The sequence below is a fragment of the Erythrolamprus reginae genome, chromosome 6 (assembly GCF_031021105.1).
Source record: "Erythrolamprus reginae isolate rEryReg1 chromosome 6, rEryReg1.hap1, whole genome shotgun sequence".
Taxonomy (NCBI): domain Eukaryota; kingdom Metazoa; phylum Chordata; class Lepidosauria; order Squamata; family Dipsadidae; genus Erythrolamprus; species Erythrolamprus reginae.
Genome location: NC_091955.1, coordinates 78,162,427 through 78,188,609, shown reverse-complemented (window position 1 = coordinate 78,188,609; position 26,183 = coordinate 78,162,427). Strand labels below are relative to the sequence as shown.

General features: G+C 41.6%; 3 protein-coding genes across 5 annotated transcripts in view; 1 reads left to right on the top strand and 2 right to left on the bottom strand.

The window, feature by feature from the left end:
• DENND11 (DENN domain containing 11) overlaps positions 1-16,805 on the top strand; it is a 42,980-nt gene extending 26,175 nt beyond the window's left edge. Inside the window, exons 3-9 of the mRNA XM_070756345.1 lie at positions 2,384-2,542; positions 5,460-5,607; positions 6,900-7,038; positions 8,302-8,433; positions 10,063-10,213; positions 11,615-11,683; positions 14,298-16,805. Of these exons, the coding sequence (XP_070612446.1) occupies positions 2,384-2,542; positions 5,460-5,607; positions 6,900-7,038; positions 8,302-8,433; positions 10,063-10,213; positions 11,615-11,683; positions 14,298-14,493 (994 nt within the window). The 3' untranslated portion in view covers positions 14,494-16,805. The remainder of the gene's footprint in view (positions 1-2,383; positions 2,543-5,459; positions 5,608-6,899; positions 7,039-8,301; positions 8,434-10,062; positions 10,214-11,614; positions 11,684-14,297) is intronic.
• Positions 1-26,183, bottom strand: part of SSBP1 (single stranded DNA binding protein 1) — a 348,477-nt gene that overhangs the window by 69,468 nt on the left and 252,826 nt on the right. The window lies entirely within an intron of this gene.
• AGK (acylglycerol kinase) overlaps positions 23,977-26,183 on the bottom strand; it is a 53,265-nt gene continuing 51,058 nt past the window's right edge. For all 3 annotated transcript variants that reach the window (XM_070754849.1, XM_070754850.1, XM_070754852.1), the window contains exon 16: positions 23,977-25,494. In XM_070754849.1, the coding sequence (XP_070610950.1) occupies positions 25,360-25,494 (135 nt within the window). In that variant the 3' untranslated portion in view covers positions 23,977-25,359. The remainder of the gene's footprint in view (positions 25,495-26,183) is intronic.

Sequence of the window (26,183 nt, the reverse complement as noted above, 5' to 3'; positions counted from 1 at the left end):
ATAATTTGTTTGCAAATTATTGCTCCTGTTAATAGTAGCACACCTATCCAAGTGCTTACAAACTTCGATAGTATACTATCTGTATAGTATAGAATACAGATAGTATAACTTCTGTATAGTCTGGAGGACAGAAGGAAAAGGGGGGACATGATCGAAACATTTAAATATGTTAAAGGGTTAAATAAGGTCCAGGAGGGAAGTGTTTTTAATAGGAAAGTGAACACAAGAACAAGGGGACACAATCTGAAGTTAGTTGGGGGAAAGATCAAAAGCAACATGAGAAAATATTATTTTACTGAAAGAGTAGTAGATCCTTGGAACAAACTTCCAGCAGACGTGGTAGATAAATCCACAGTAACTGAATTTAAACATGCCTGGGATAAACATATATCCATCCTAAGATAAAATACAGAAAATAGTATAAGGGCAGACTAGATGGACCATGAGGTCTTGTTCTGCCGTCAGACTTCTATGTTTCTATGTTTCTAAGATAGTGGCATGCCTATCCAAGTAAGTGCTTACAGACTTGCTGTTGAATGATCTTTCCCAGTGCAGATGTCAAGCTGAGAGGTCTGTATTTTCTTTTTGAATTGTAAGATGCCATTTGCTCTCTTCAGGGATGTGGCCTGACCTCCAGTAGTTCAGCAATGATCTCTCTGAGTTCTTTTAGTAGCCTAGGAACCCATCCATTTCTGCAGGCTTGCCATCATTTAAATTAGCCACAATTTATCTTATCCTCCCCTTGTTCATCCTTAATTTCCTTCTTCTCCCAATAACATAATGATGACCAGCTAGGGCTCCATTTTCTGTCCGAGGAAATGTAAACACAAAACAAGAGAACATTTCTGCTAGTCATTGCCAGTTCACCAGTTTCTCAACTTCTCTGATTTCATTTTTCTCGATATCTCAGATTCAAAGATAGTGTAAACACTTTTTTCCCAAGGTGCCAATTGCTTCAGTTAATTCTTCCTGTCAATGAGGATGAAATCCAGCATAGCTATTTCTTTCTTCCACTTTCTGACAGATAAAATTGTCAGCAAGAGAGGGTAAGGAATTGCTGGTCCTCTTGGTAGAATTAGATTCCTGAAAATGTCAGGATAATTTATATTTCTCATTAACATCACTTCATGCATCTTCGAAACATCGATCAGGGCCTACATACAATATCTTCTGCCTGCCCAGGTGGTCTGCAGTAAACTCCCACAACAATATCTTTTTTATTTCTCTCTTCATTTCTTACCCCCCTCTTTTCAGTATCCCTGAATTTCTGTGCAAATATATTTATATCTTTCTCTGGAACAGAATAATAATAATTTTACTAAGTTGCCCATAAGTTGTAGTTGTTTAATGACAGTTTTCTCTGTGGGCCTCTGCTATCAATCAATTGCTAGTCAAAGAAAATATACCTGGTGCTTACTCTGTTACCTTTTAGGTGCCAAATAAAGACTTGACAAAATAGATCATTTTGGGTATTTTGATATCCACCTATCTGCAGGTAGTTCTTGCCTAACAACCATTTGTTTAACCATCATTCAAAGCTTGTTTAATCCTAGAACTGAAAACTAGGATTGAAGGAATAATATGCTTCTCGAGAAGAGAAAAAGCAGAATAAGGAAATTGTGCCAGTGCAGTATTTTCAGGATAGATTGCAAATTAGCTCTAAATCCCATAGTTTAGAGGTCTTCAAACTTGACAACTTTAAGACTTGTGCACTTCAATTCTGGGAGATTGAATCCACAAGTCTTAAAGTTGCCAGGTTTGTGGATCCTTGCCCCAGAGGGGTTAAAGAGCAATGGTATAACTCAGTGATGGCGAACCTTTTTTTCCTTGGATGTCAAAAGAGCATGTGTGCATGCTATTGCTCATGCATGAGTGCCAACACCCATAATTCAATGCCTGGGGAGGGCAAAAACAGCTTCTCCTGCCCCCCTGGAGGCCCTCTGTAGACTGGAAACAGCTTGTTTCCCAACTTCTGGTGGGCCCAGTAGGCTCATGTTTCACCCTGCCCAGACTCCAAAGGCTGCCCTGGAGCTGGGGGAAGGTAAAAATGCCCTCCCCCATCCCCCGGAGGCTCTCTGGAAGCCAAAAATGGCCCTCGAGCCTCTGTGTGAGCCAAAAGTCAGCTAGCCAGCACACACATGCACGATGGAGCTGAGCTAGGGCAACAGCTCGTGTGCCAGCAGATATGGTTCCGTGTGCCACCTGTGGCACCTGTGCCATAGATTCGCTATCACTGGTATAACTGCTATGTGTGCTGTAAATCTTCTGGTTCCGCCATGACCTGTTTTCATAGTCCTTCCTGCCACCATCAGGCTGTGTTAATTTTTTAGTCATTTGTTGATGCTTTGAAGATGTATCCTTATGCGTCCTTTTTGTTTCCTAGTTACTTCCGGAAAGGCATTTGCTTTGGTTTGGCGTGTTTTGCCAATATGCCTGTGGACAGCGAATTGGAACGTGGTGCACGCATGAAATCTGTGGGCATTCTTTCTCCTTCCTACACTCTGTTGTACAGATACATGCACTTCTTGGAGAACCAGGTCAGGTAGGTCCTTAAATAAAGGAAGCATGGTGGGGATGGTGTTCCTTCTAACACCTCCAAGTGTCCTTCAAGCAGTGTTCATGATGGGAAGCCCTGTTAGATGTTCTAAACCCCTGCTATGATTCTGGCTGTGACAGCGATGAAGCAATGTGCCATTTATGACCCAAATGAAGTTATCCCCCATAAAGTTGAAATAGTTGAAAACCAAGTGAAAATGGCACATATATAGACATACCATGGAATGGGATATGTTCAAGTATGAATCTGATTCCGAATCAAGACCTGTCTGTGCAAGAGAAATGCCATGTGTTTGATTCCATGGTGGCACAGTGGTTAGAATGCAGTATTGCAGGTAATCCTTCCGACTGCCAGCAGTTCAATCCTGACTGGCTCAAGGTTGATGTGAAGTTTCCCAAAAATGCCCTAATTAATTCACGAGCCACGAGACAAAGTTAGAAAAATATATTGCCATTTATTAGGAGTGACATTTCGGCAATACTCCGATGCGGTCAGAACTGAGCTCACGTAGGTTACGTGCCCTCATGACTCTGTTTCCCTCCTCTTCCTCCTCACTGGACATTTCAAAAATTACATTATCCAGTGAACCAGACTGGTGGGCTGTGAAACCCACATCCCTTCCTACTGACTCCGGTAACCCAGGACACAATCAGTAAAACAAACCTTTGTGGAATGCAGTTTCAATTAGTAGAATCAGCCACTCCGTCAGCTTTTTCCCTCTGCCTGCTTATGGCAACTTGAAAGCTTTGCAAGTTGACTGTTGATTTCAGCCTTCCATCCTTCTAGGCTTGATAAAATGAAGATTGTTGGGGCCAATATGCTGACTCTGTATACCACTAAGGGAGGGCTATAAAGCACTATGAAGCGGTATATAAGTCTAAATGCTATTGCTATTCCTTTTGAGGATTTGCTGGGGAGCCTAGCTTTTCCCCCTGGAATTTTCTACCAACCAACCCATCCTCCTAAACAATGGGCTCAGTCCAGGCCTCATCTGGACCACTTTGCTGTCAGTCCTGTTATGAATAGAAAACAATAGAGTAGAATTCTTTATTGGTCAAGTGTGATTGGACACACAAGGAATTTGTGCTGTCAGGCTTGGGGGAATTGAGACATCTCCCCCGGGCCTATACAATTCATGTATGGTATGTTTGTGTGTATGTCTGCTTTAATAACAGAGTTTTTTAAAATGTTTTTAAATTATTAGATTTGTCTTGAATTGTTTTATTGTTGTTGTGAGCCGCCCCGAGTCTACGGAGAGGGGCGGCGTATATATATATATATATATATATATATATATATATATATATATATATATATATATATACTGTATATATATATATACTGTATATATATATAATATATATATATATACTGTATGTGTGTGTGTGTATATATATATATATATATATATATATATATATATATATATATATATATATATATATATATAAATAAATAAATAAATTTTCCATTGGTGCATATGCTCTCAGTGTACATAAAAGAAAAGATAGATTTGTCAAGAATCATGAAGTACAACAATGATTGCCATAGGGTACAAATAAGCAATCAGGAAACAATCAATATTAATATAAATCGTAAAGATATAAGCAACAAGTTACAGTCATAAGTAGGATGAAATGGGTGATAGGAATGATGAGAAGACTAATAGTAATAGTAATGCAGCCTTAGTGAATACTTTGACGGTCCTCAATGGAAGGTACTGTAGTTGGCAGCAATTGTTTTTTCTGCAGTTCTGATTATCCTCTGAAGTCTGTGTCTGTCTTGTTGGGTTGCAGAACCAAACCAGACAGTTATAGAGGTGCAGATGACAGACTCAATGATTCCTCTGTAGAACTGTATCAGCAGCTCCTTGGGCAATTTGAGCTTCCTGAGTTGGTGCAGAAAGAACATTCTTTGTTGTGCTTTTTTGATGACGTTTTTGATGTTAGGTGACCATTTTAGGCCTTCAGATATAATAGAACCTAGAGATTTGAAGGTCTCTGCTGTTGATACTGTGTTGTCTAGTATTGTAAGAGGTGGTAGGATGGGAGGGTTTCTCCTAAAGTCTACCACCATTTTTTTTAAATTCATTTGTCCAGTACACAAGTATATAGGAAGAAAATAGACATGTGATAATATAAAAAGGGTGAAAGTGGGCTTAGAGGAGAGGATATATGATAGAAAGAGAATATATATGATAAGTGAGAGAAAGGAAAGACAATTGGACAGGGGACGAAAGGCACACCAGTGCACTTATGTACGCCCCTTACTGGCCTTTTAGGAATTTGGAGAGGTCAATCGTGGAGAGTCTAAGGGAGAAATGTTGGGGGTTAGGGGTTGACACAATTGAGTCCAGTAATGAGTTCCACGCTTCGATAATTCGATTGTTGAAATCATATTTTTTACAGTCAAGTTTGGCGCGGTTCGTATTGAGTTTGAATTTGTTGCGTGCTCTTGTGTTGTTGCGGTTGAAGCTGAAGTAGTCATTGACTGGTAGGACATTGCAGCATATGATCTTGTGGGCAATACTCAAATCATGTTTTAGACGCTGTAGTTCTAGGCTTTCTAGGCCCAAGATTGTTAGTCTATTTTTGTAGGATATTCTGTTTCGAGTGGAGGAGTGAAGGGCTCTTCTGGTGAAATATCTTTGGACATTTTCAAGGGTGTTGATGTCTGAGATGTAGTAAGGGGTCCAGACAGATGAGCAGTAGTCTAAGATGGGTCTGGCATTTCTACGGTTTTGAGTGTGTTCAGTTCCAGATTGTTCCGGTCGCACCACGAGGCTAGTTGTTCAACCTCCCAATTATGGAGATAAATAGGCAAAGAATTGTGCATCTGATGAGGGAGGCTATAGAGAGACCACTCCGCAGCTGCTTGTCTTGTTTATTTGTTTCTCTTCCAGGCACCAGTTGGAAATGCCAGGACATTACTCTCACTTGGAAGCCTTTTACGATGACAAAAAAGGGGTCTTCCCAGCAGGCACCCTTGTTTCACAGCAACCCATCCACTGGCTGCCTTCCATCCACAAATATATGTATCCAGAGATGAAGGTGAGGAATATTTGCGATGATTGAACTGTTGTGTGTTGGTTTCATTATTGCCAGTAGATACTACTTTTTTGTTGTCATTCTAAATTCTAGGGATTTGGGGACTGTATTTTGACTTGATTGTTACTATTATTTTCCCCACTTTGGTTACGGAATTTTTATCATGCTGCTTTTTGTGCTACTCGCTGTGGATGCTTCTGTTAAATTTGTTTTGGTTTTACTTACATTTTATTTGGTTGGGAGTCGACCGAGTCAGACTCGTTCGATGGCAGCATAAACATTTTATGAAATGAACTACAGGATAAAGATAACAAAGAATTCCACAATACTTGGAAACAGGTGGTAGGTCTGGATAACCAAAAAAAATGTATATAACTAATTAAAATCTTGATTGTGAATACACACTCAAATGAAAATGGAGAAAAATGGAGAGGAAAAACAAACTGTTGTCAAATGTAAATATAGTTGCTTTAATGAACCATTATACCACAGAATAAATATAATTGAAACGAAAGGAAACACAGAGAAATAGATATTGATAGTTTAAGGCAGCGGTCCCCAAACTACCGCCCGGGGGCCACATGCGGGCCGCTGAGGCCATTTATCCGGCCCGCGGGTGATGACAGGAGCACAGGATGCGCCCGTATCCTGTGTTCCTGGCCACTGTTCCCTCTAGCCTGTGTGGTCGCATGGCTGTGCAGGCAAAAACCAAACTCCTAGAGCCGGCGCCATTTCTCCCGCCCAACAGGTGATCTGCTGTCAGTCGGGAGAAACCCCCATGGGCTCTGAGCCCCACCCAGCTTTTCCGGCTGTTTCTGGGGACCACGCCCCGTCCACTCCTACCGATATTCTTCCCGCCACCGGGAAGAAACAGGAAGCAAACCCCTCCCCAGGAAACAAGAGGCAGCGGTTGGATGGCCTTGCCACCTGTGCGCAGAAGCAGCACCCTGGGGTCAAAGCGGCATAGACTTGTGCCTACACCAGAGCTGTCACCTCACCCTCTCTCCACCTTTCCCATAAGTTGACTTGTGGGGAGTCTCATTTTTTCAGCAGAGAGAGAGACCCACCCCCTCAAGTTCATGGCCGGGCACAGAAGTTTTGTGAGAGAGAGGGAAAAAAGAGAGAGAATGACCAATTTTTCACTATTTATCTGAAAAGAAAGGATGATGCCAACAAGCCTGGGCAGCTCCTCTCTTCCCAGAGCTTTTGTTGAAACTGGCATTTCTGTAGCTTCCCACCACAGTTGTCTTGTTTTAGCTTTGACCTCGGTCCCTTGCTGTTTCCTGTGGCTGCAGATCACCCACCCTGCGGGCTGCATGTCTCAGTTCATCAAGTTCTTCGGAGAACAGATCCTGACACTCTGGAAGTTTGCCTTGCTTCGCAAACGGATTTTGATATTTTCTCCGCCTCCCGTCGGCGTGGTCTGCTACAGAGGTAGGAAAGCAGGGGGGAATATGTGGCCTTGGTTGCAAAATCAGGCAGACAGAAAGAAGCAAAATTCTTTCGCACATTACAGGAATTTAAGAAGAGGAAGAGGGAGGAAGGGGGAGAGAGAGAAAAAAACGTTTTTTAAGGAAGCTGTGGTCCTGCAGACCAAATTGTAGTAATACTTTTGCCATTTTAATCGTCGTTTAATAAAATATTTTCCTATTATAATGTCCTCAAGTTGTGATTGTAATGGAGCCTGCCCATAATGGTCATGAGTTACGACCGTTATAAATGTGATCTTTTTTTGCAGAAAGTCATAAAATGTGCTGATCATTAAATGAAACAGTGGTTAGTTATGGGCTGGTTTTTCTCCAAACTGGAAGTAAATAGAAACATAGAAGTCTGACGGCAGAAAAAGACCTCATGGTCCATCTAGTCTGCCCTTATACTATTTTCTATATTTTATCTTAGGATGGATATATGTTTATCCCAGGCATGTTTAAATTCAGTTACTGTGGATTTATCTACCATGTCTGCTGGAAGTTTGTTCCAAGGATCTACTACTCTTTCAGTAAAATGCTTACACCCAAATGCTGATTTTGGCAAAACCTTTAACCACGTCGTGTTGCAAACAGCTATAAATGCAACCTGGTTGTTGAGTCCCAAAAAAGGCAATAACATGATTGCATGTGGTATGTAGGATACCTTCAAAGCTTCAGATCTGTGTCCAGATCACATAGATCTTTTGGAACTTAAAATGGTTACTAAGTTACCAGTCGTAAGTTGAGGTCGTACATAAGTTGAGGACTATGTAAGACTACTATGAGTCAAAAAATGGGGCGGTGAAAATATTTACTGACCCCTCACATCCTGGAAACAAATTGCTTCAAGTCCGACCCTCAAAACGCCGCTACAGAGCACTGTACACAAAGACAACTAGATACAAGGACAGTTTTTCCCCCCGAATGTCATCACTCTGCTAAACAAATAATTCCCTCAATACTGGCAAACTTTTTACTAAGTCTGCACTACTATTTCTACTAGTTTTTTCTCACCATTCCTATCACTCTTTTCCTCCCACTTAGGACTGTATGACTGTAACTTGTTGCTTGTGTCCTAAGATTTTTATTAATATTGTTTCTTCATTGCTTATTTGACCCCTAGGACAATCATAGAGACAGTTCCTCCTGTGGCAAGTTTGTTCTCAAGTTCTGGAAGTCCTATTGCTTACCTTATGCCTTGTTGGTTTCCTTCTGTTCTTGCCCGTAGTTTATTGCTGCTGCTGCCTTGCCAACGTCTCCTTGCCGGGTATTGGAGGGACCGTCCCTGAGTCCAAGCCGTTTTTCTACGTCAATATAGCCGACATTGAAATGCTGGAGAATGAAGTATCATATGTAGCCTGTAAGTAATGCTCCGGATTTATTTCCTTATTAAATTGGTCATACCTGGGATCAATTTGGCTGTTGCAGAAGTTGGACTTCCAGTAGTTCTACATGAAAGATTTATGCATTCATCGTAGTTAAATATTAAAGATATTTGAGGAACGTACCATTTCATTTTGGCAGATAAACAGGTAGCATGTCTTAGTGCTTCAGAGCAAATCTGGTTCTGCATTTGGAAAAAACCCTACCACTTCCATGCAAGAAGTATCTAAAAATTAAAATATATATATATATATATATATATAAAGCCGCGGTGGCTTAGTGATTAGAATGCAGTACTGCAGACTATTTCTGCTGATCACTGGCTGCCATCAGTTTGGCAGATCGAATCTCACCAGGCTCAAGATTGGTTTTCATTTGAGTGTGTATTCAAAATCAAGGTTGGGCTACCTTTGAAAAGTGTTCGGAAACTTCAGATCGTGCAGAATGCAGCTGCGAGAGCTATCATGGGCCTTCCTAAATATGCCCTTGTTACACCAACACTCCGCAGTCTGTATTGGTTGCCGATCAGTTTCCGGTCACAATTCAAAGTGTTGGTTATGACCTATAAAACCCTTCATGGCACCGGACCAGAATATCTCCGGGACCGCCTGCTGCCGCACGAATCCCAGCGACCAGTTAGGTCTCACAGAGTTGGCCTTCTCGGGGTCCCGTCAACTAAACAATGTCGTTTGGCGGGACCCAGGGGGAGAGCCTTCTCTGTGGCAGCCCCGACCCTTTGGAACCAACTCCCCCCAAATATCAGAGTTGCCCCCACCCTCCTTGCCTTTCGTAAGCTTCTTAAAACCCACCTCTGTCGTCAGGCATGGGGGAATTGAGACTTTCCCTCCCCCCTAGGCTTATAAAATGTATGTATGGTATGTCAGTATGTATGATTGCTTTCTTAAATTGGTTTTTTAAAAAATTAACTTAAATATTAGATTTGTTTACATTTTATTATTATTGTTGTTAGCCGCCCCCAGTCTATGGAGAGGGGCAGCATACAAATCTGATTAATAAATAATAAAATAAAATAATAAATAAAGGTTGACTCAGCCTTCCTTCCTTCCGAAGTTGGTAAAATGAGGAACCAGATTGTTGGGGGCAATGTACTGACTCTGTAAACTGCTGAGAGAGGGCTGTAAAGTACTATGAAGCAGTATATAAGTCTAAGTGCTATTCGTAAGTGCTATACCATAGCCTCTGAATGCTACAGCAAGCAATTTAAGCTGTCCTCAGCCTGTTCTACAGATCGAAGGATACCCTGTTTTTCATGGTTTGATTTTGTCTATTTCTTTGGTCAAAATAATCAAAATACACGTATTAAGCTTCTGAAAGGGTTCCCAGCTTTGACAACTTTAAGACTTATGAATTTCAACTCTCAGGATTCCCCAGCCAAATATTATACACTAAATATTTGGGCCTGGTTGGTGTCATCACACTATCTGCTTCCAAGAGCCTTGGAGGCGGAATAAAAACATGCATGAAACTTTAGCCCATGCTCACCATGGATTTTGTATTTAACTGCTGACATCTCGTTGGGTGGAAAGCCCAAGTGGATTTAACTTAATTTGGATCCAACCCCCTCTTGTGTTTTTTCCCCCACCAGGCACAACAGAGAAAATCTTCGAAGAAAAGCAGGATCTCTATGATGTCTACGTAGATAACCAGAATGTAAAGACACACCATGAGCATCTGCAACCACTCTTGAAGATTAACAGTGCAGACAAGGAGAAGTACCAGAGACTTAATGATCAGAGGTAGTACCAGAAATTTGCTAGGGATTCCTCTTCACATGTTTTGAGGAGTTTGAATGAAAGCCTCTGCTTTAGTTCTGAATTGTTCCAGAGTTTTGGTCATTTCTTTCCAGCATGTTTATTTTGCCAAAACCACAGGGAACTCATTAAGTTTGAATATGAAATTTCTTTTTAAAAATGCTACAAAATAGCTGAAGAAAAGTCTAAACATAGCTTTACTTGACTGCAGGCTCTGACCACCTATTCATTTTTGTTTTGTAATGATGTCACATGTCTAAGAAGTATTGGGTCTGGTTTGGGACATTTTGTTTGTATTGCTATAGGGCAGGGGTGTGAAACCCATGGCCTGGAAACTGGATCCGGTCTGCAGGGTACTTAGATCTGGCCTCTTTCCACCCTGGAAAACAGCAAAGGACTGGCCCGCGGAGCCCCTGCCAGCGAAAATGGAGCTCGGCAGGGCCGCCCACGGCCCTCCCGAGCTCCATTTTCTCTGGCAGAGGGTTTCAGGAAGCCGTCACAGCCAAAAACGGAGCTCAGGAAGCCATTTTCGCTGGCAGAGCACAGCCACCACAAGCACCCCTGACATGAGTGACATTGAGCCGGTCATGCCCACCCTGGCCACATCCACCTCCCTCCCTGAGGTCAGACACTAATCTGATACGTCCTTCAATGAAATCGAGTTTGACACTCCTGCTGTAGGGCATCAATTGTGGATCTGTCAATGTGATGAGTATACGCTCTCTACATGGGGCTACCTTTGAAAAGTGTTCGGAAACTTCAGATCGTGCAGAATGCGGCCGCGAGAGCCATCGTGGGGCTTCCTAGATTCGCCCACGTTTCTACAACACTCCGTGGCCTGCACTGGCTGCCGATCGTTTTCCGGTCACAATTCAAAGTGTTGGTAATGACCTTTAAAGCCCTTCATGGCATTGGACCAGAATACCTCCGGATCCTCCTTCTACCGCACGAATCCCAGCGGCCGATAAGGTCCCACAGAGTTGGCCTTCTCTGGGTCCCGTCGAGCAAACAATGTCATTTGGCAGGCCCCAGGGGAAGAGTCTTCTCTGTGGCGGCCCCGGCCCTCTGGAATCAACTCCCCCCAGAGATTAGAACAGCCCCCACCCTCCTTGTCTTTCGCAAGTTACTCAAGACCCACCTATATTGCCAGGCATGGGGGAACTAAGACATCCTCCCCCAAGGCTTTCTTATATTTTATGTTTGGTATGTATGTGCTGTATGGTTTTTAAATTGTTGGGTTTTTTAAATATAATTTTATTATTAGATTTGTTCCATTGTTATACTGTTTTTATTATTGTTGTGAGCCACCCCGAATCTTCAGAGAGGGGCGGCATACAAATCTAATAAATGGAATTGAATTGAATTGAATATGTTTCTCTCATTCAGACAGATGCTGATGTACTCCCAGGAAGTAGATGGTGATTGTAGTTCTTGCGAAGAGGACCTCTTCATCTTGTAAGTTGTTCAGAGGGGATTCTTCAGAGCACGGCTTGAAATGAGTGATGAGCTACGTTTGTTTGAGATATTTCCAAGCCATTCTTGTGATTTTAGGGAGCTTATGTTCTTTGATCTCCTTTTCTCATCCTCTCTAAGTCTCCTCCTACATGATTGCAGTTGGCTCTTCAGTGATAAAGTGATAGGTCGATGTTCCCCCATACATACATGCCCGATCTGTGGCAACTACCACTGAAAATCGTAGCTTTTTCATGGATTTTTTGCAAGTCTCAGGGAACCATTAGGGAATCCATATTTCATGGGGCCACATAAGTCACAGAGGCATGGTAGCATGTCCGAGTGAGACGTCAGAGTCAGATCTATTACTCTGATGGTCAGCTAAAAGTTGGAGTACTCAATGTTATATTCCAAATTCTGTTAATCAGATTGTAGCAATGGTTTTATTTTATGCTATTGGCGAGGCAATGAAAATTGAAACTAAACCTAAGCAGTAAAACACACACTGAGTTTGAAATGTTATATTTTCAGCATATGCAAGGAAATAAATAAAAAAAAGTTTGGCAAGAAAAAACTCTTGAGAGTGTTTGTTAGCTAGTCAAAGGCTACATGGTTAAAAGTTAGGTTGACATTGTCGTTCACTAAGCTGGAAAAAATAGTGACATGATAATATTAATCTGAATGGCCAACGGCAACATTAGGTTAAGAGTAGTTTTGAATTTTGAGACTTTGCTGTGGTTCCATTCACAAAATGGCTGCCATGTTGACTGACACTTATTTGGTGCATCAAGCTCTTAGGATGCTCTCTCCAATAATTGCGACCTGTTTATGGCTCATTTCTGCAAATGCATACGATGCTAGAAACTAGTGCTTTGCTTTAAAACATGCTAAGGTTGCAAAGAATAATTTTAAAGGGTTAAATGGGACAGAGCATAGAACAAAAGAACAAGTCTGAGTATATATTAAGCTGGCCGTGACCAGTAGATGATCCTACCTTCGATGTAGTGGGAGGCTGCATATGGAAAAATAAATGAAGGATATCATCAAAAATCCTACAGAGAAGCAAAGAAAGATTTACCTACATCATAATGGATTCAGATGCGTCTACTGTTTGAATGAGAGTTTTTGAAGAAGCCCCTTGTAACAGGGTATGGGACTTTAGAGAAGGCATTTTGTAGAAACCTGTTGAGCAGTATTGTTGTGTTGTTGGTTGAAGGATTCAAAGATAGATGAAGATCATTGCAGGGTGAAAAAAGCCAAAGGCCTTACTTTATTAGTGGAGAAAGCCAAGAAGCCCAAAGAACCAAAATAAGCAACTTATTCTAACTTATCCTAACTAAACCTAACTTGTCCTAAACCTATTTCACACAGCACCTTTTTATAATACCGTAATCTGTTTTCTATGACCTAATCCATGCACAGTTCTACATGATGCTGTAATTCATAAGCTTGTCAATATATCATAGATAAGGCTGCAGGTATATGATAGGAGTTTAGAGGAAACCTGTGAGAAAGCTAGGCAAAGGAATTTGTTGTGATGGCACCAGCTAGTACTCCCATCCCTTCTCATGATCTCATACAACACTGTCTGTTCCTGAGAACATGAACCTTCCCTGAACTTTCCAGGCCTACCCAGAAATCTGTAATTGCAAAGCCTGAGCAAAACGCATGCTAACTTATGCTAACAGCTAATTTATGAACCAAGCATTCATTGATGGCGTGCTCATCAATATGATCTTTGACCTACACAAGGAATACTACACGGTATATTCTCAGGAGGTTATTTTCTATACAGGACAAGTGTCTTGTAGTCAGTTTTAGGCAATTGCCAATTTAGTCTCAAAATGGGTGAGCAGTGTGGCCGGGCGGTAGGAAAAGCAAGTAGGATGCTTGGCTGCATAGCTGGAGGTATAACCAGCAGGAAGAGGGAGATTGTGATCCCCTTATATAGAGCGCTTGTAAGACCACATTTGGAATACTGTGTTCAGTTCTGGAGACCTCACCTACAAAAAGATATTGACAAAATTGAACGGGTCCAAAGATGGGCTACAAGAATGTTGGAAGGTCTTAAGCATAAAACGTATCAGGAAAAACTTAATGAACTCAATCTGTATAGTCTGGAGGACAGAAGGAAAAGGGGGGACATGATCGAAACATTTAAATATGTTAAAGGGTTAAATAAGGTTCAGGAGGGAAGTGTTTTTAATAGGAAAGTGAACACAAGAACAAGGAGACACAATCTGAAGTTAGTTGGGGGAAAGATCAAAAGCAATGTGAGAAAATATTATTTTACTGAAAGAGTAGTAGATCCTTGGAACAAACTTCCAGCAGACGTGGTTGGTAAATCCACAGTAACTGAATTTAAACATGCCTGGGATAAACATATATCCATTGTAAGATAAAACACAGGAAATAGTATAAGGGCAGACTAGATAGACCATGAGGACTTTTTCTGCCCCCAGTCTTCTATGTTTCTATGTTTAGCGATTGGCCAGCTGGATTTTTCCAAATCATAGGGTAACAGAAGATGAGTAATATTCAGTTCATGGGCTTGGAGAGCAGAATGTCTTTAGGCTTTACACATCTTCACCTGTCTCCATTTCACATTGTCTCTAAGGTTCTTCATGGAGCAGAACAACCGGATATTTCAGACCTTGATGGAGATATCAGCCAGCCAGGACAAGACATTGACAGCTGACCATGCCCGTGGAATGGGTTTGGACCCCCAAGGCGACCGTAGCTTCCTTATGGACCTCCTGGAAGTTTATGGCATTGATGTCATGCTGGTCATTGATAACCCTTGTTGTACTTAGAAGTGGTGGGTGCTGGAAGGGCGAGAGAAGCAGAATCCGCACGTTGAGTGGATGGCAACAACGGTTAAAAACTACCGGATGAACTGGTGGAACTTGCCACAATTCATATCGTGACGTATCGCCGTGTATTTAAGGGAGCACTCTGCTGGAAGTGTTATTTATTTTTATCCTGTTAAGAATTGCTTTCAAATGGATCTCAAAGATGATACCATTCTTTCCCTCCCACAATAGGTTGGCCAACCACGCTTTCTGTAAGTTCTGTAAAAGGAATATGGTCTGCTTCATGATCTTCTACCCCGCCTGCTTCTAAACAACCCAGCACAGTTATTTTGAGAGGAGAAATCATATCTATTGGCTGGGAATTTGGGTGGGTGGATGCAAAAAGCACTTTATTCTCTGGGGACCAATGTGAATTTTTTTCACGCTGCTAGAGCCTTCCTAACATGCTGTAGGTGATAGACCTTCCAAATTCAAAAACTCTTAAAAACGTATTTTTGTTTTCTTGTGACATAATTCTGCTCCCTTACTTTATGCATGTACAGACATATATCTGCTCTCTCTATTATGATTCAGTTAAATTCACATTTTTTGCCTTGGCAGAAAGAAGATAAGTGAAAGGGGGCAGCTTTTTCTCCCATTACTTCAAAAGTAATATAATTTTTTAAAAAACCCACGTCACCTTTTTTTTACAAAACATACTTGGTTACTGTTTATTGAATATTTTGAGAAAAAAAGACCTTGCCTTATCTCAGCAGAGGCACAATAACTTCATATCTCAGCCCCATGCCCAAAAGCAGATTAAGGAATGTTTAGACTGTGGATTTACCCTAAACTGTTTATTTCTCATGCTTGTAATTATAATGAGCCCACTGCCATCTGTATAATTTGGTATGTATTATTTTTGGCATAGTGGTAGTTCAGATACACTGGAATTTTGTTCTGTTACACTACAGAGTATTTAGGATTCTAATAGAACCCAAGCCTATATTTGTGAGTAATAATAGGGTAATACTAAGATAAGAAAAAAAAATAGTGAGGAGTGATGATTACTCCAGTGCCTTATGCGCTTAATGATGGATACCATGGACTAGCCATCATCAAGCGCACATATAAAATTTCTGAGAGCCTGATCTATTTCTTCAGCTGAAAGCTAAGCTTGTGATTCTTGGGCTCTTTGCAGCTTTAATCATAGGCTAGAATACTCACCTGGTGGCCTCAGGTTCTCCATCTGCTCTCCCTTGCTTAGTCATTTCAGCTGTTGTCCCTTAGGAATGTTATGACATTGTCATTGGTTTCCTTCTTGGGGCAGAAGCTGTGGTGCTCTCATAAAGACCTCCTCCCAGATCACTGAGGAAGTGAAGGACATGAGTTGGTGGCTGGTCTAGTTGATAGCACTGCCATCTTTATTAAATTCCAGTTAGACTTAATTAGTTGCCTGTGACTGTAGTGCGGCATCTGATTTTTATTTCTTAGATGGACTGAATTTTATTGCTCTTCCAAATAGATGGTTTTAATTGTAGAGTCCATTTTTCCTTTGGAAGGAGAGCTGGATTGACAAGATCAGGGGTGTCAAACTCAATTTCATTAAGGGCCGCGTCAGGATTGCGTTTGACCGCGGGGGGGCAGGGGGGGGATTAATCTAAATGGATTAGAGGGGTGTGTGACCAGAAAATAGGCATGGCCAGCCCAACGTCACTCATCAAGGCTCCATTTTTGCTGGCAGAGGGCTGCAGGAGGCTGCTGCGGCTGAAAACAGAGCCCAGGTGTGTTGTGTGCAGCCTCCCTGAGTTCCATTTTATTTGGCAGACAGCTGTAGGAGGCGGTTGCAGCTGCAAATGGAGCCTCGGCGGATCCGGCCCCCGTGCCTTGAGTTTGACACCCCTAGACTAGATATACTGTACATTTCGGCTTCCTGTTGTCTTTGACTGAAGATTACTTTATGATTAATGCAAGCTGCTCTCTTTAACAAATTGCTTTCTTGCTTGTTTTAAAAAGAATATTTATCTTCTGATATTTCCCCACATAGTTCTAACCTATGATAGTTGGAACTAAAAAAAGCAAGAATATTTAAAATAGGTTAGATGGGTGGGTTCAACGAAAGAATCCACAGGGCATCGCCTTGTTCAATATGGAAGGAAAATCTTCATTCGGTATCTTAACCCTTTTTCCTACCTCATATTTGTCTTGTCTTGGGTGGGTCTTCCTCTATATGGATTTAAATAACTTATTTTCTAGAATGAAAGGAAAGAATTGGAAAGACATTAAGCTGTTGATTAAGCAAACGATTCTCCGTAATTAGATGTTAAATTCATCCTCTTGGTCTCCTCTGTTGTTATTATTTATGGGGTTCGTACATGAATAGCTTTTAAACTGGTATTTTTGCTTCTTGTTTTGCTAAGCTGCCACCGAGTATACGCCACATGAATGCTTGGAGATAGGGAGCTCCAGAATGAGAATCCTGTAAGTCAGGATTTTCAGAAATGGTTCTGTTGGCCTGAATAATTTCTACACATGTACATGCATTGCCAGGATTTTTAGAAATATCGACTGTGATGAAGTCGTGCTTGTTTATTACACCCTAAGACAGTGTGTTGTCCATCAACACACATGCAATGAATGGCTGTAAATCTCAGATATGGAACACATCAGAACAGTGTTCCCCAACCTTGGCAACTTGAAGATATTTGGACTTCAACTCCCAGAATTCCCCAGCCAGCATTCGCTGGCTGGGGAATTCTGGGAGTTGAAGTCCAAATACAGTGGTACCTTGGTACTCGACCACAATTCGTTCCAGAAGTGTGGTCGAGAACCGATTTGGTCGAGTACCGAATTTATTTATCCCATAGGAAATAATGGAAATGGATTTAATTGGTTCCCAGCCCGTTAACTCACTGGGAACCAATTAAATCCATTTTCTTTATTTCCAATGGGATAAATAAATTCGCTACTCCAAGCTGCAGAAAAGGTGGGGGCTGCTGCAATCCCGGCAGCTTTGGGGGGCTCTTTTCCTCATTGCTTCCTTTTATTACCTGTAAGCAGCTTCAAAAACTTTCTCCTTCCCTGTGGCTGCAACAGCGGCGGCTTCCCTTCTAGTAGCAAGAGCGCTGGGAAGTCACGTAATGAAGGGAAGCTGCTGGAGCGGCAGCAATTGCTCAGATGGCTCTGGCGGCTTCCCTTCATCACGTGACGTTCCCGGCGCTGTTGCTACTGGAAGGGAAGCCGCCGCTGTTGCAGCCACAGGGAAGGAGAAAGTTTTTGAAGCTGCTTACAGGTAATAAGAGGAAGCAATGAGGAAAGGAGCCCCCAGAAGCTGCCAAGATTGCAGCAGCCCCCACCCTTCCTGCAGCTTGGAGCTCTTAGAGACTCCTCAGCCCCCTGAAGCTGCCGGGATTACATTTCGGATAATGAACAAAATTTTCTCTGGCTGTTCGGTATCTGAATTTTTGTTCAGATACCGAAGCAAATTTCTGCCGAAAATTTTGTTCGTTATCCGAAATGTACGAGAAAGGAAGCGTTCGAGTACCGAGGTACCACTGTACTGTATCTTCAAGTTGCCAAGGTTGGGAAACACTGCATCAGAGCAATTGAAACTAGCTATCTAGCTCTGTTGATATTAGCCTGGTGGATAGAAATTCAGATGAAAGCTTGATGGGCATGCTAGGCAAAGCTTCACTATTGAAACATTGAATGAAATGGGTTGCTGCTAGTATAGAACAGCTGGGATTAGCAAAAAAAAAAAAAGAGTTGGCAAGCAGTAGGGACAAAATGGGGTGTGATTGTCATAGCCATCTGTCATACGCCACATCATTCTTACTGGGCACCTTTATAATCTATTTGTCCAGCTGTTAAATGGGACGCAGAAGATGCAGGGCATGTTTTATTTCCCTGCTTTGAAAGCACAAGCAGGTTCCTATTCCAAGGGGTATAAATATTTGATCATTTCCCCTGCTTAAAGAGACAGCGTTTCAGCCCTCGGCTGCTGCTTCCCTATGAAGGCACAAAAGCGAGACCGTGGAAGAAGGCAAAACCCTTTGAAGTTGTGGCAAAATAATGGGATCATTCCAACAAATAGAGGAAATGTGTGACTTTTCTTAACGTGGTTCCTGCTTACCAAACAGTGCGTTGGTGCAGGTGACTATGGCTAATTAAATGGGGGGGAAACTACTAATGAAGGCATCGGGCCCTTCATGGAAATCTCAAGTTTTCCCAATAATCCCATTCTCCTTTGCTTTCTTACAGCCTAACTGGCCACCGTAGTAGGATGTGCAGTGGCAATCTGGATACCGAGTATAGAGATTTCTGATGCAAACAAAAAATGATTGCCAAATTAATAAGTACAGGGCACAGTATTTATTGCATGATTTAGTTTGCATGATTTAGCTACCCTTCTCTGAGCAAGTGTGAAGCATGCAGGAGTTCTACCTGCTGCCGAAACCTCTGTCACGGTTCTTGACTTTTAAAACGGCATTGAAATTCTGTCCATGGCAGCCAATCCTGTAATTTGGAGGGCTCAAAATCACTTCTACATACTATAGACCAGTGATGGTGAACCTTTTCTTCCTCGGGTGCCGAAAGAGTGTGGGCACATGCTATCGTGCATGTGCTAGTGCCCACACTCATAATTCAATGCCCAGGCAGGGCAAAAACAGCTTCCCCCACTCCTTAGCGGCCCTCTGGAAGCCGGAAATGGCCTGTTTCCCAACTTCTGGTGGGCCCAGTAGGCTCGTGTCTCACCCTCCCCAGGCTCCAACGGCTTCTCTGGAGCTGGGGGAGGGTAAAAATGCCCTCCCCCAACCCCGAGAGGATCTCTGGATGCCAAAAACGCCCTCCCAGAGCCACTGTGTGAGCCAAAAATCAGCTGGCTGGCACACATATGCACTTTAGAGCTGAGCTAGGGCAATAGCTCGCGTGCCAGCAGATATGGCTCCGCGTGCCACCTGTGGCACCCGTACCATAGGTTCGCCATCACTGCTATAGATCAAGGGTATCAATGTCAATTTCATTGAGGGCTGCATCAAGATTGTGTTTGACCTCAGAGGGGCGTGGCCAGGGTGGGCGTGGCCAGCTCAATTCATGTCAGGGACGCCTGTGGCGGCCCCAGTGCTTCTAACAGCAAAAATGGGCTCTTGAGCTCCGTTTTTGACTGCCACGGCTTCCTGCAACCCTCTGCCAGCGAAAACAGCTTGGGAGCCTGTTTTTGCTGGCAGAAGCCCTGCAGACCGGTCCTTCTCTTGTTTCCAGGCTGGCCTCGTGAGCCAGATCTAAGTACCCCATGAGCCAGATCCAGCCCCCGGGTTTAAGGGGACTGAGTTTAAACCCCTGCTATACATCTTTAGGTAGAGACGAGTAATTTATGGCCTGCATGTTGTCTCCCTTCTCTCTAAGATAGTTTATAATTGCCCAATAGAACAATAGCCAATTTTCAGGGAAATAATTGATTTCTTTATTGAAACTTTAAAAAAAACACTAGTCTGAAATTTTGCTTCTGAATTTTTAGTCTGAATTTTGTCACCATGATTCAAGCTTTGGGTCTTTGGGGGAAGTGGTTCAGGATAGAAATAAAAAACGATGATCTCCCCAAGGTCCCATTTCCATTCTTTGGGGAAAAAAAAGAACTAGAAGCAAGCAACTAAATGACTTTGATCAGATGAGGAGCTTGGGTTGTGGCTCATGTGTCAAGGTTGCACATCTTATGCCAAAGGCTTTCCATACACACTATTTGCAAAGCGGGGAAATTAATTAAAGATACCCTTTATAGAATTTTTCAGCCACAGTTACTAGAGTATTAGCCCTGAGAGGAGCAATACAATATCTGCATGAGTTTTTTAAATTACCCTGTGGAAATGAACTCTCTTGGTTTTGATAGAAGGCACAGTCTGATCTTGGATGTGTAAAGTTGTGCCCGTCTTCGTTTTTACCTGTCTTTCTTGTGAGTTCAGCATGCATCGACAGGAAATGTTGCAATCGTTTTTGCCAGATCCTATTTGCACAAACCAACTGCGACGAGTCAGTTTCTTCCATCTATGATCTTAATATTTGTTCCTATGCCCGTGTTTAGGAAAAGTTCCGTCAGGTTGCTTGCGCTTCCAGCATTATATCATGGCATAATTAATTCACTGTATACTGAACCAAATAGGCCTCCATCTAATCCAATGTAGCTTTGAAACACAGCTTTCATCTTGAGTACAACAATCGAAAAGAATTCATAAGAGCAAGTTGCCTAGTGATGATTAATGTGGTTCAAATTCCTTTTAACTTGAAAAGCCTTCCTTGGACAAAACCAAGGAGATGAGGTCAGATGAAGCCTTCTTTTCACTGTTTTGTGCCCATTGTACATTGGGCTGCGCAATGGGGAGGGGTCTTCCCCTCCGATTTAATGTTTGTGTGTTTTTGCAAACACTGAAATTCTGGCACACCAACTTGATGCTTCCTAGTCTACACTGATTTGTCTATATAGGCGTAGTTCTGTTTTGCCTACGTTAAGCATAGGCCCTTAGAGAATGAATTCAATGTTTATGTACAGATGCAGTTAATGAATGGCTGATGTTCCCTCTACTGTGCAGAATTTCAGCTTAAATACTGATTAGATAGCTTAGGTAGAAATTACTATTTAATGCAGAATGTACGAGGTGCACTCTGCTGCCTGCGATACCAAGTTCTTCATTTTTCCAGCCTTTCATTGAATAGCATTTAATAGTTGTAGGGCATTTTTGGTACTGAGCTATTTTGAAAAACAAACATTTGGGTCATAATCACTCATGAATACCCATTTTACATAATCCATAAGTGTATTTCCTAGCACTGGACTGTTCATACACACACACACACACACACACACACACACACACACAGGTAGATTGACAAAATTAGCAAGTGAATTTATTGATTCATCCTTAAAACCACACCATATGTTGCTTGATATGACTTGCAGGGAACGTAAAACTTGACTCATTTCACCCGTGGAAATCAAAGGCGAACAAAGCTGTTAAGTTACTACAGTGACTCATTGCTAGCTATAAAAAAAATAATTGGTGGATTTGTTTATAAGGTCATATTCACTATGTGGAACAAGCAGTGAAATTTGAATAGTTTGCCTGCCGCCTTGATCTAAATGACAAATGGAATCTGGTACAACCAGAGAATTCTAAATTCTAAGCAACGTTTGTTGCTTCTCTCTCAAAAATGGATCTAGCACAGTAGAAATAAAACTTTCTACAATTAGCAATTCTGTTAATCGCTGAGTGAATTCCTGCACTACTCAGAAGATACTTGGTGACACAGGACGGAAAATAAAAAATTGCCCACCCTACCCCTACTAGTGTTAAGATATTCCGAGAAATGCCAGTGAGATCTTTAACATTATTTTGCTAACAAGTTTAGTTTAGTTTAGTTTATTTAGATTTGTATGCCGCCCCTCTCTGAAGACTCGGGGCGGCTAACAGCAATAAAAAACAATGTAACAAATCTAATATTAAAAAGTAATCTAAAAACCCCCAATTTAAGAGACCAATCATACCAACAAACATACCATGTATAAATTCTATAAGCCTAAGGGGAAGGGAGAAAAATTTTTCAATTCCCCCATGCCTGACAACAGAGGTGGGTTTTAAGGAGCTTGCGAAAGGCAAGGAGGGTGGGGGCAACTCTGATATCTGGGGGGAGCTGGTTCCAGAGGGTCGGGGCCGCCACAGAGAAGGCTCTTCTCCTGGGTCCCGCCAAATGACATTGTTTAGTTGACGGGACCCGGAGAAGGCCAACTCTGTGGGACCTAACCGGTCGCTGGGATTCATGCGGCAGGAGGCGGAGGACCCTAAAGATCCTAATTTGGATGGGGTTGGGGATTTTTTGGGGGGGTGTTGATGATTGGGTAGCTTTTAGCAGGTGGGAAAATGGGTGCCTTAATCTTGCAGACCTTTCTGGCACACCCCTTAATAATGCTAACTTCCCCCCCTTTGTAACTGGAGGTGGTTTAACTTTAAGGAATTAAATGGGTGCCTTAAGTCTCTGCAAGGCTTGAACAACAAAAGAGCAATGACATATCTCTGGCCATCCTTTTCATCATGCCATAGTTTGGCTAAGAAGGTTTCAATACATCTGTATAAATTATAATTTGGTTTAGGCACTATCCAATTTTTTTCCCTTAAAAAAGAAAAATATGGAGTATTGGTGAATGGATCCCCTCCTGCTTCTATGAGAGAACATACAGTATATAGCTTGTTCTATAATAACTGTAATATTCCCCACCTGTTTTCAGTTAACTAGTGTATAAACTTTGTTTTGAAAACATGTTATGAGTGAATATGACTTGATGGGCAGCTAGGATCTCTTAATTAATTTGTGACTAAGCACTTTTCTTTAAACTATACCAGTGGCTTCTTTCAGTAAGAGAGAAATCACTACCTTTATGGATTTCATTGCTAATGTAGAACCCCAAAAGGACTTGTGTACATATATAATGGTCTTTTTTACTGTATTAAAACTCACTTTTAACAGAGGTATCATTTGTGTTGGCTGATTATTTAAAACAGCTTGCTGAGGTTCTGTGAAAATTCATAACTCAATATTTGCTCTTCCTCTTTGCCTCTTGTGTTTTAAGGACTGGCAAAGGGCTTGGTAAAGTATAATTGTTGTATTCATAGCAGTTATAGCAGGGTTTTTTTTATGGACAGCATACCGATTTCTAGAGTTGCGCAAAGAACTTTAAACTGAAAACAAATTAACCTAGAATAGCCCATCAATGCAATCCAAACATACAATATTTTAATATGGTAGAATAAAACATGCATTTTCTCTTTGTGTTGTACAGTGATACCTCATCTTACAAACGCCTCATCATACAAACTTTTCAAGATACAAACCTGGGGTTTAAGATTTTTTTGCCTCTTCTTACAAACTATTTTCACCTTACAAACCCACCGCCACCACTGGGATGCCCCGCCTCCAGACTCCCATTGCCAGCGAAGCACCCGTTTTTGCGCGGCTGGGATTCCCCTGAGGCTCCCCTCCATGGGAAACCCCACCTCCGGACTTCCGTTGCCAGTGAAGCACTTGTTTTTGCGATGCTGGGATTCCCCTGCAGCATCGCAAAAACACAGAAGTCCAGAGGTGGGGTTTCCTATGGAGGGGAACCTCAGGGGAATCCCAGCAGCACAAAAATGGGCACTTCGGCTGGCAAAAGGGGTGAATTTTGGGCTTGCACGCATTAATCGCTTTTCCATTGATTCCTATGGGAAACATTGTTTCGTCTTACAAACTTTTCACCTTAAGAACCTCGTCCCAGAACCAATTAAGTTTGTAAGACAAGGTACCACTGTACCCTTAGAAGCAATGAAAAGTGAAAGTTATCCACTTTCAACCTTTTTCCATCATTATCTACAAACTGAGGTTGGGCAATATTCCATTTTGAGTATTATGTATTGTCTTAGTTGGAAAAAAATGTCAGCATATAAACCTATAACTCGGACAAAAAATAGGCACAGGACAGTTGTTTTCATATTTAATTAAAAAATAGCAAACAAAGTAATAATTAAGCATGTCTTTTTCAACACCAATTCTCAAATAGGCAGTATTTAGTAATGGATTCACTTCGTTCATGAATGACTTCAAAGCAGAAATACATTTTTCCTGTGATCAATTTATATATTTTTAACGTTCATGTAGAATACACTTTAAAAATATATATATTTGGCCCTGTCTTTAAAGCTCAGCAGATGAATAAAGCAACAAACTGAGTATTTGGTAACCTGAAGATTGAATAGCAAAGTAACTATAATGCACACATGCTGTGTGTTATTTTGTATTTGGCAATCTGTCTATAAAGAAAGCATAAAAGACAGAACATATGGGCGACATCGCATTAGAACCTAACGTTTCAAAACAAACCATTAAAATGGGAAAATAAACTTCCCTAACAGGTAAACAGATAATTTCCTCAACTAGCTCCACTCAGTGGCAACAGGAAAATTACCAGTTTTATTTATTAAAGCACTGAATCTGGCTGACTTGAGTTATTTTTTTAAAAAAGAACCTTGTTGTGTAGCCTGTAAAACAGGAGTCTCCAACCTTGGCAATTTTTAAGACCTGTAGACTTCAATTCCTAGAAGTTGAAGTCCACAAGTCTTAAATTTGGCAAGGTTGGAGAGCCCTGGTGTAAAGACACCCAAAACACGAACTGTTTCATTTTGTTCTTTCTGCAAAGAAAACTAACTCAGGTGGCTTGTGTGTTAAAAAAAAAACCCTGTGCTTTGTCGAATATTAGGTGTCAAAATCAGCTTGATGGAAGTTCCAGATTTGATCTGTTTCGCACCCTTCCTCTTGTAGAATAAGAGTAGGATAATACGTGCTTAATTCAAGAGACAGGCTGACAGTCAAGCTGCAGGATTCTGGTCTAATGGTTCACTGATCAGTTAGTAGTGATTATATTTTAGATACTTTTCTCTGAGACATCTCTTAATTTTTAATCACTTTTCTAAACATAAGCAAAGCGCCATCAAGTATTGAAATGGGAAAAGAAGCAACATGAAGGAAAGAAATAGGATATTTGATGATCTGAAGTACACATGTACAAAGTGTACAAATGGAAATTTATACCAAAAGCGTTGTAAGTAGAAAACACTTGCCACCGAGAGATATTTGGGAAGTTGTTTTTTGTGAAATAACTGGAACCGGACAAAAAGAAAAATGAAATGTTTCCACCTTAGTTCTTCTTCCTCAATTTCTGACTTAACGTTAAGTTTGAAAAAGGAAGGCTTTCATCATAAATTGAAGGAAAGATGTGCTTGCCTTCAGATGCAGTTCATTAAATAGTTCGGGCAATCATCCAAGTCAACCCTTGGATTACAGTGCACCTTGAACCAGCTGCTTTGATTATGAGACACCTTGAAGCATTTCTACTTTTTTGCTGGCATCGCAAAAGAACTGGAGTTTCCTGGGCAACAGCTTCACCTCCACTGTCATTGCTTCATGCTCTTCACTGTCTATAGCTAAAGAGCCTTCTGTATCCTGTAGACAGAGGGAAAGATCAAGATTTTACACAAAGATAACATCAAGATAACAAAGCAGGCATGCTGCCTTAAGCTACACCTTGACAGTAGTTCTGCTTAGAATTCTGCAACACCAGGACATTCAGCAAAGATCCGACATTTGTTCTGTCGGGCTCTCTGGTAGACTTCTCCCAAAAATTCACAGGTACAAATTTCAGACACACACACGTTTGAAAATTCAAAACAATGTTCTGTATAATGAAAAGTCACTTAACCTAAGCCCTCTTTTGGTATAGCAAAGAGCACTCGTCTCCAAGCAAACTGGTAATTTGTACAAGTCCCTTATCAGCTCTAAGATACTTAGCTTGCAGCTGTGAGGCAATTCACAGTCCTTCTTTCACAAAGTGAAACACACTTTGCTCTGGTTTAGTTTCAAAGCGGGGGAAAAACAGCACACAAAAGGTCAAAGTCAGTAAAGCAGTCACGAAACACAACGATCAGATAATCCTCCACAATGGCCAAACCCAGAGGCTGCTATTTATAGCAGCCTCACTAATTACCACAGCCCCACGCAACCACAGGTGGCCTCATTTTCTTTGATAATAATCTCTCAGTTGTTGTTGCCTATGCATCGCTCTCCGCATGCGTGGCTGTATCATTAACTCTTGTTCTGAATCCAAGGAGGAGCTAGATAATTGATCTCCTTCT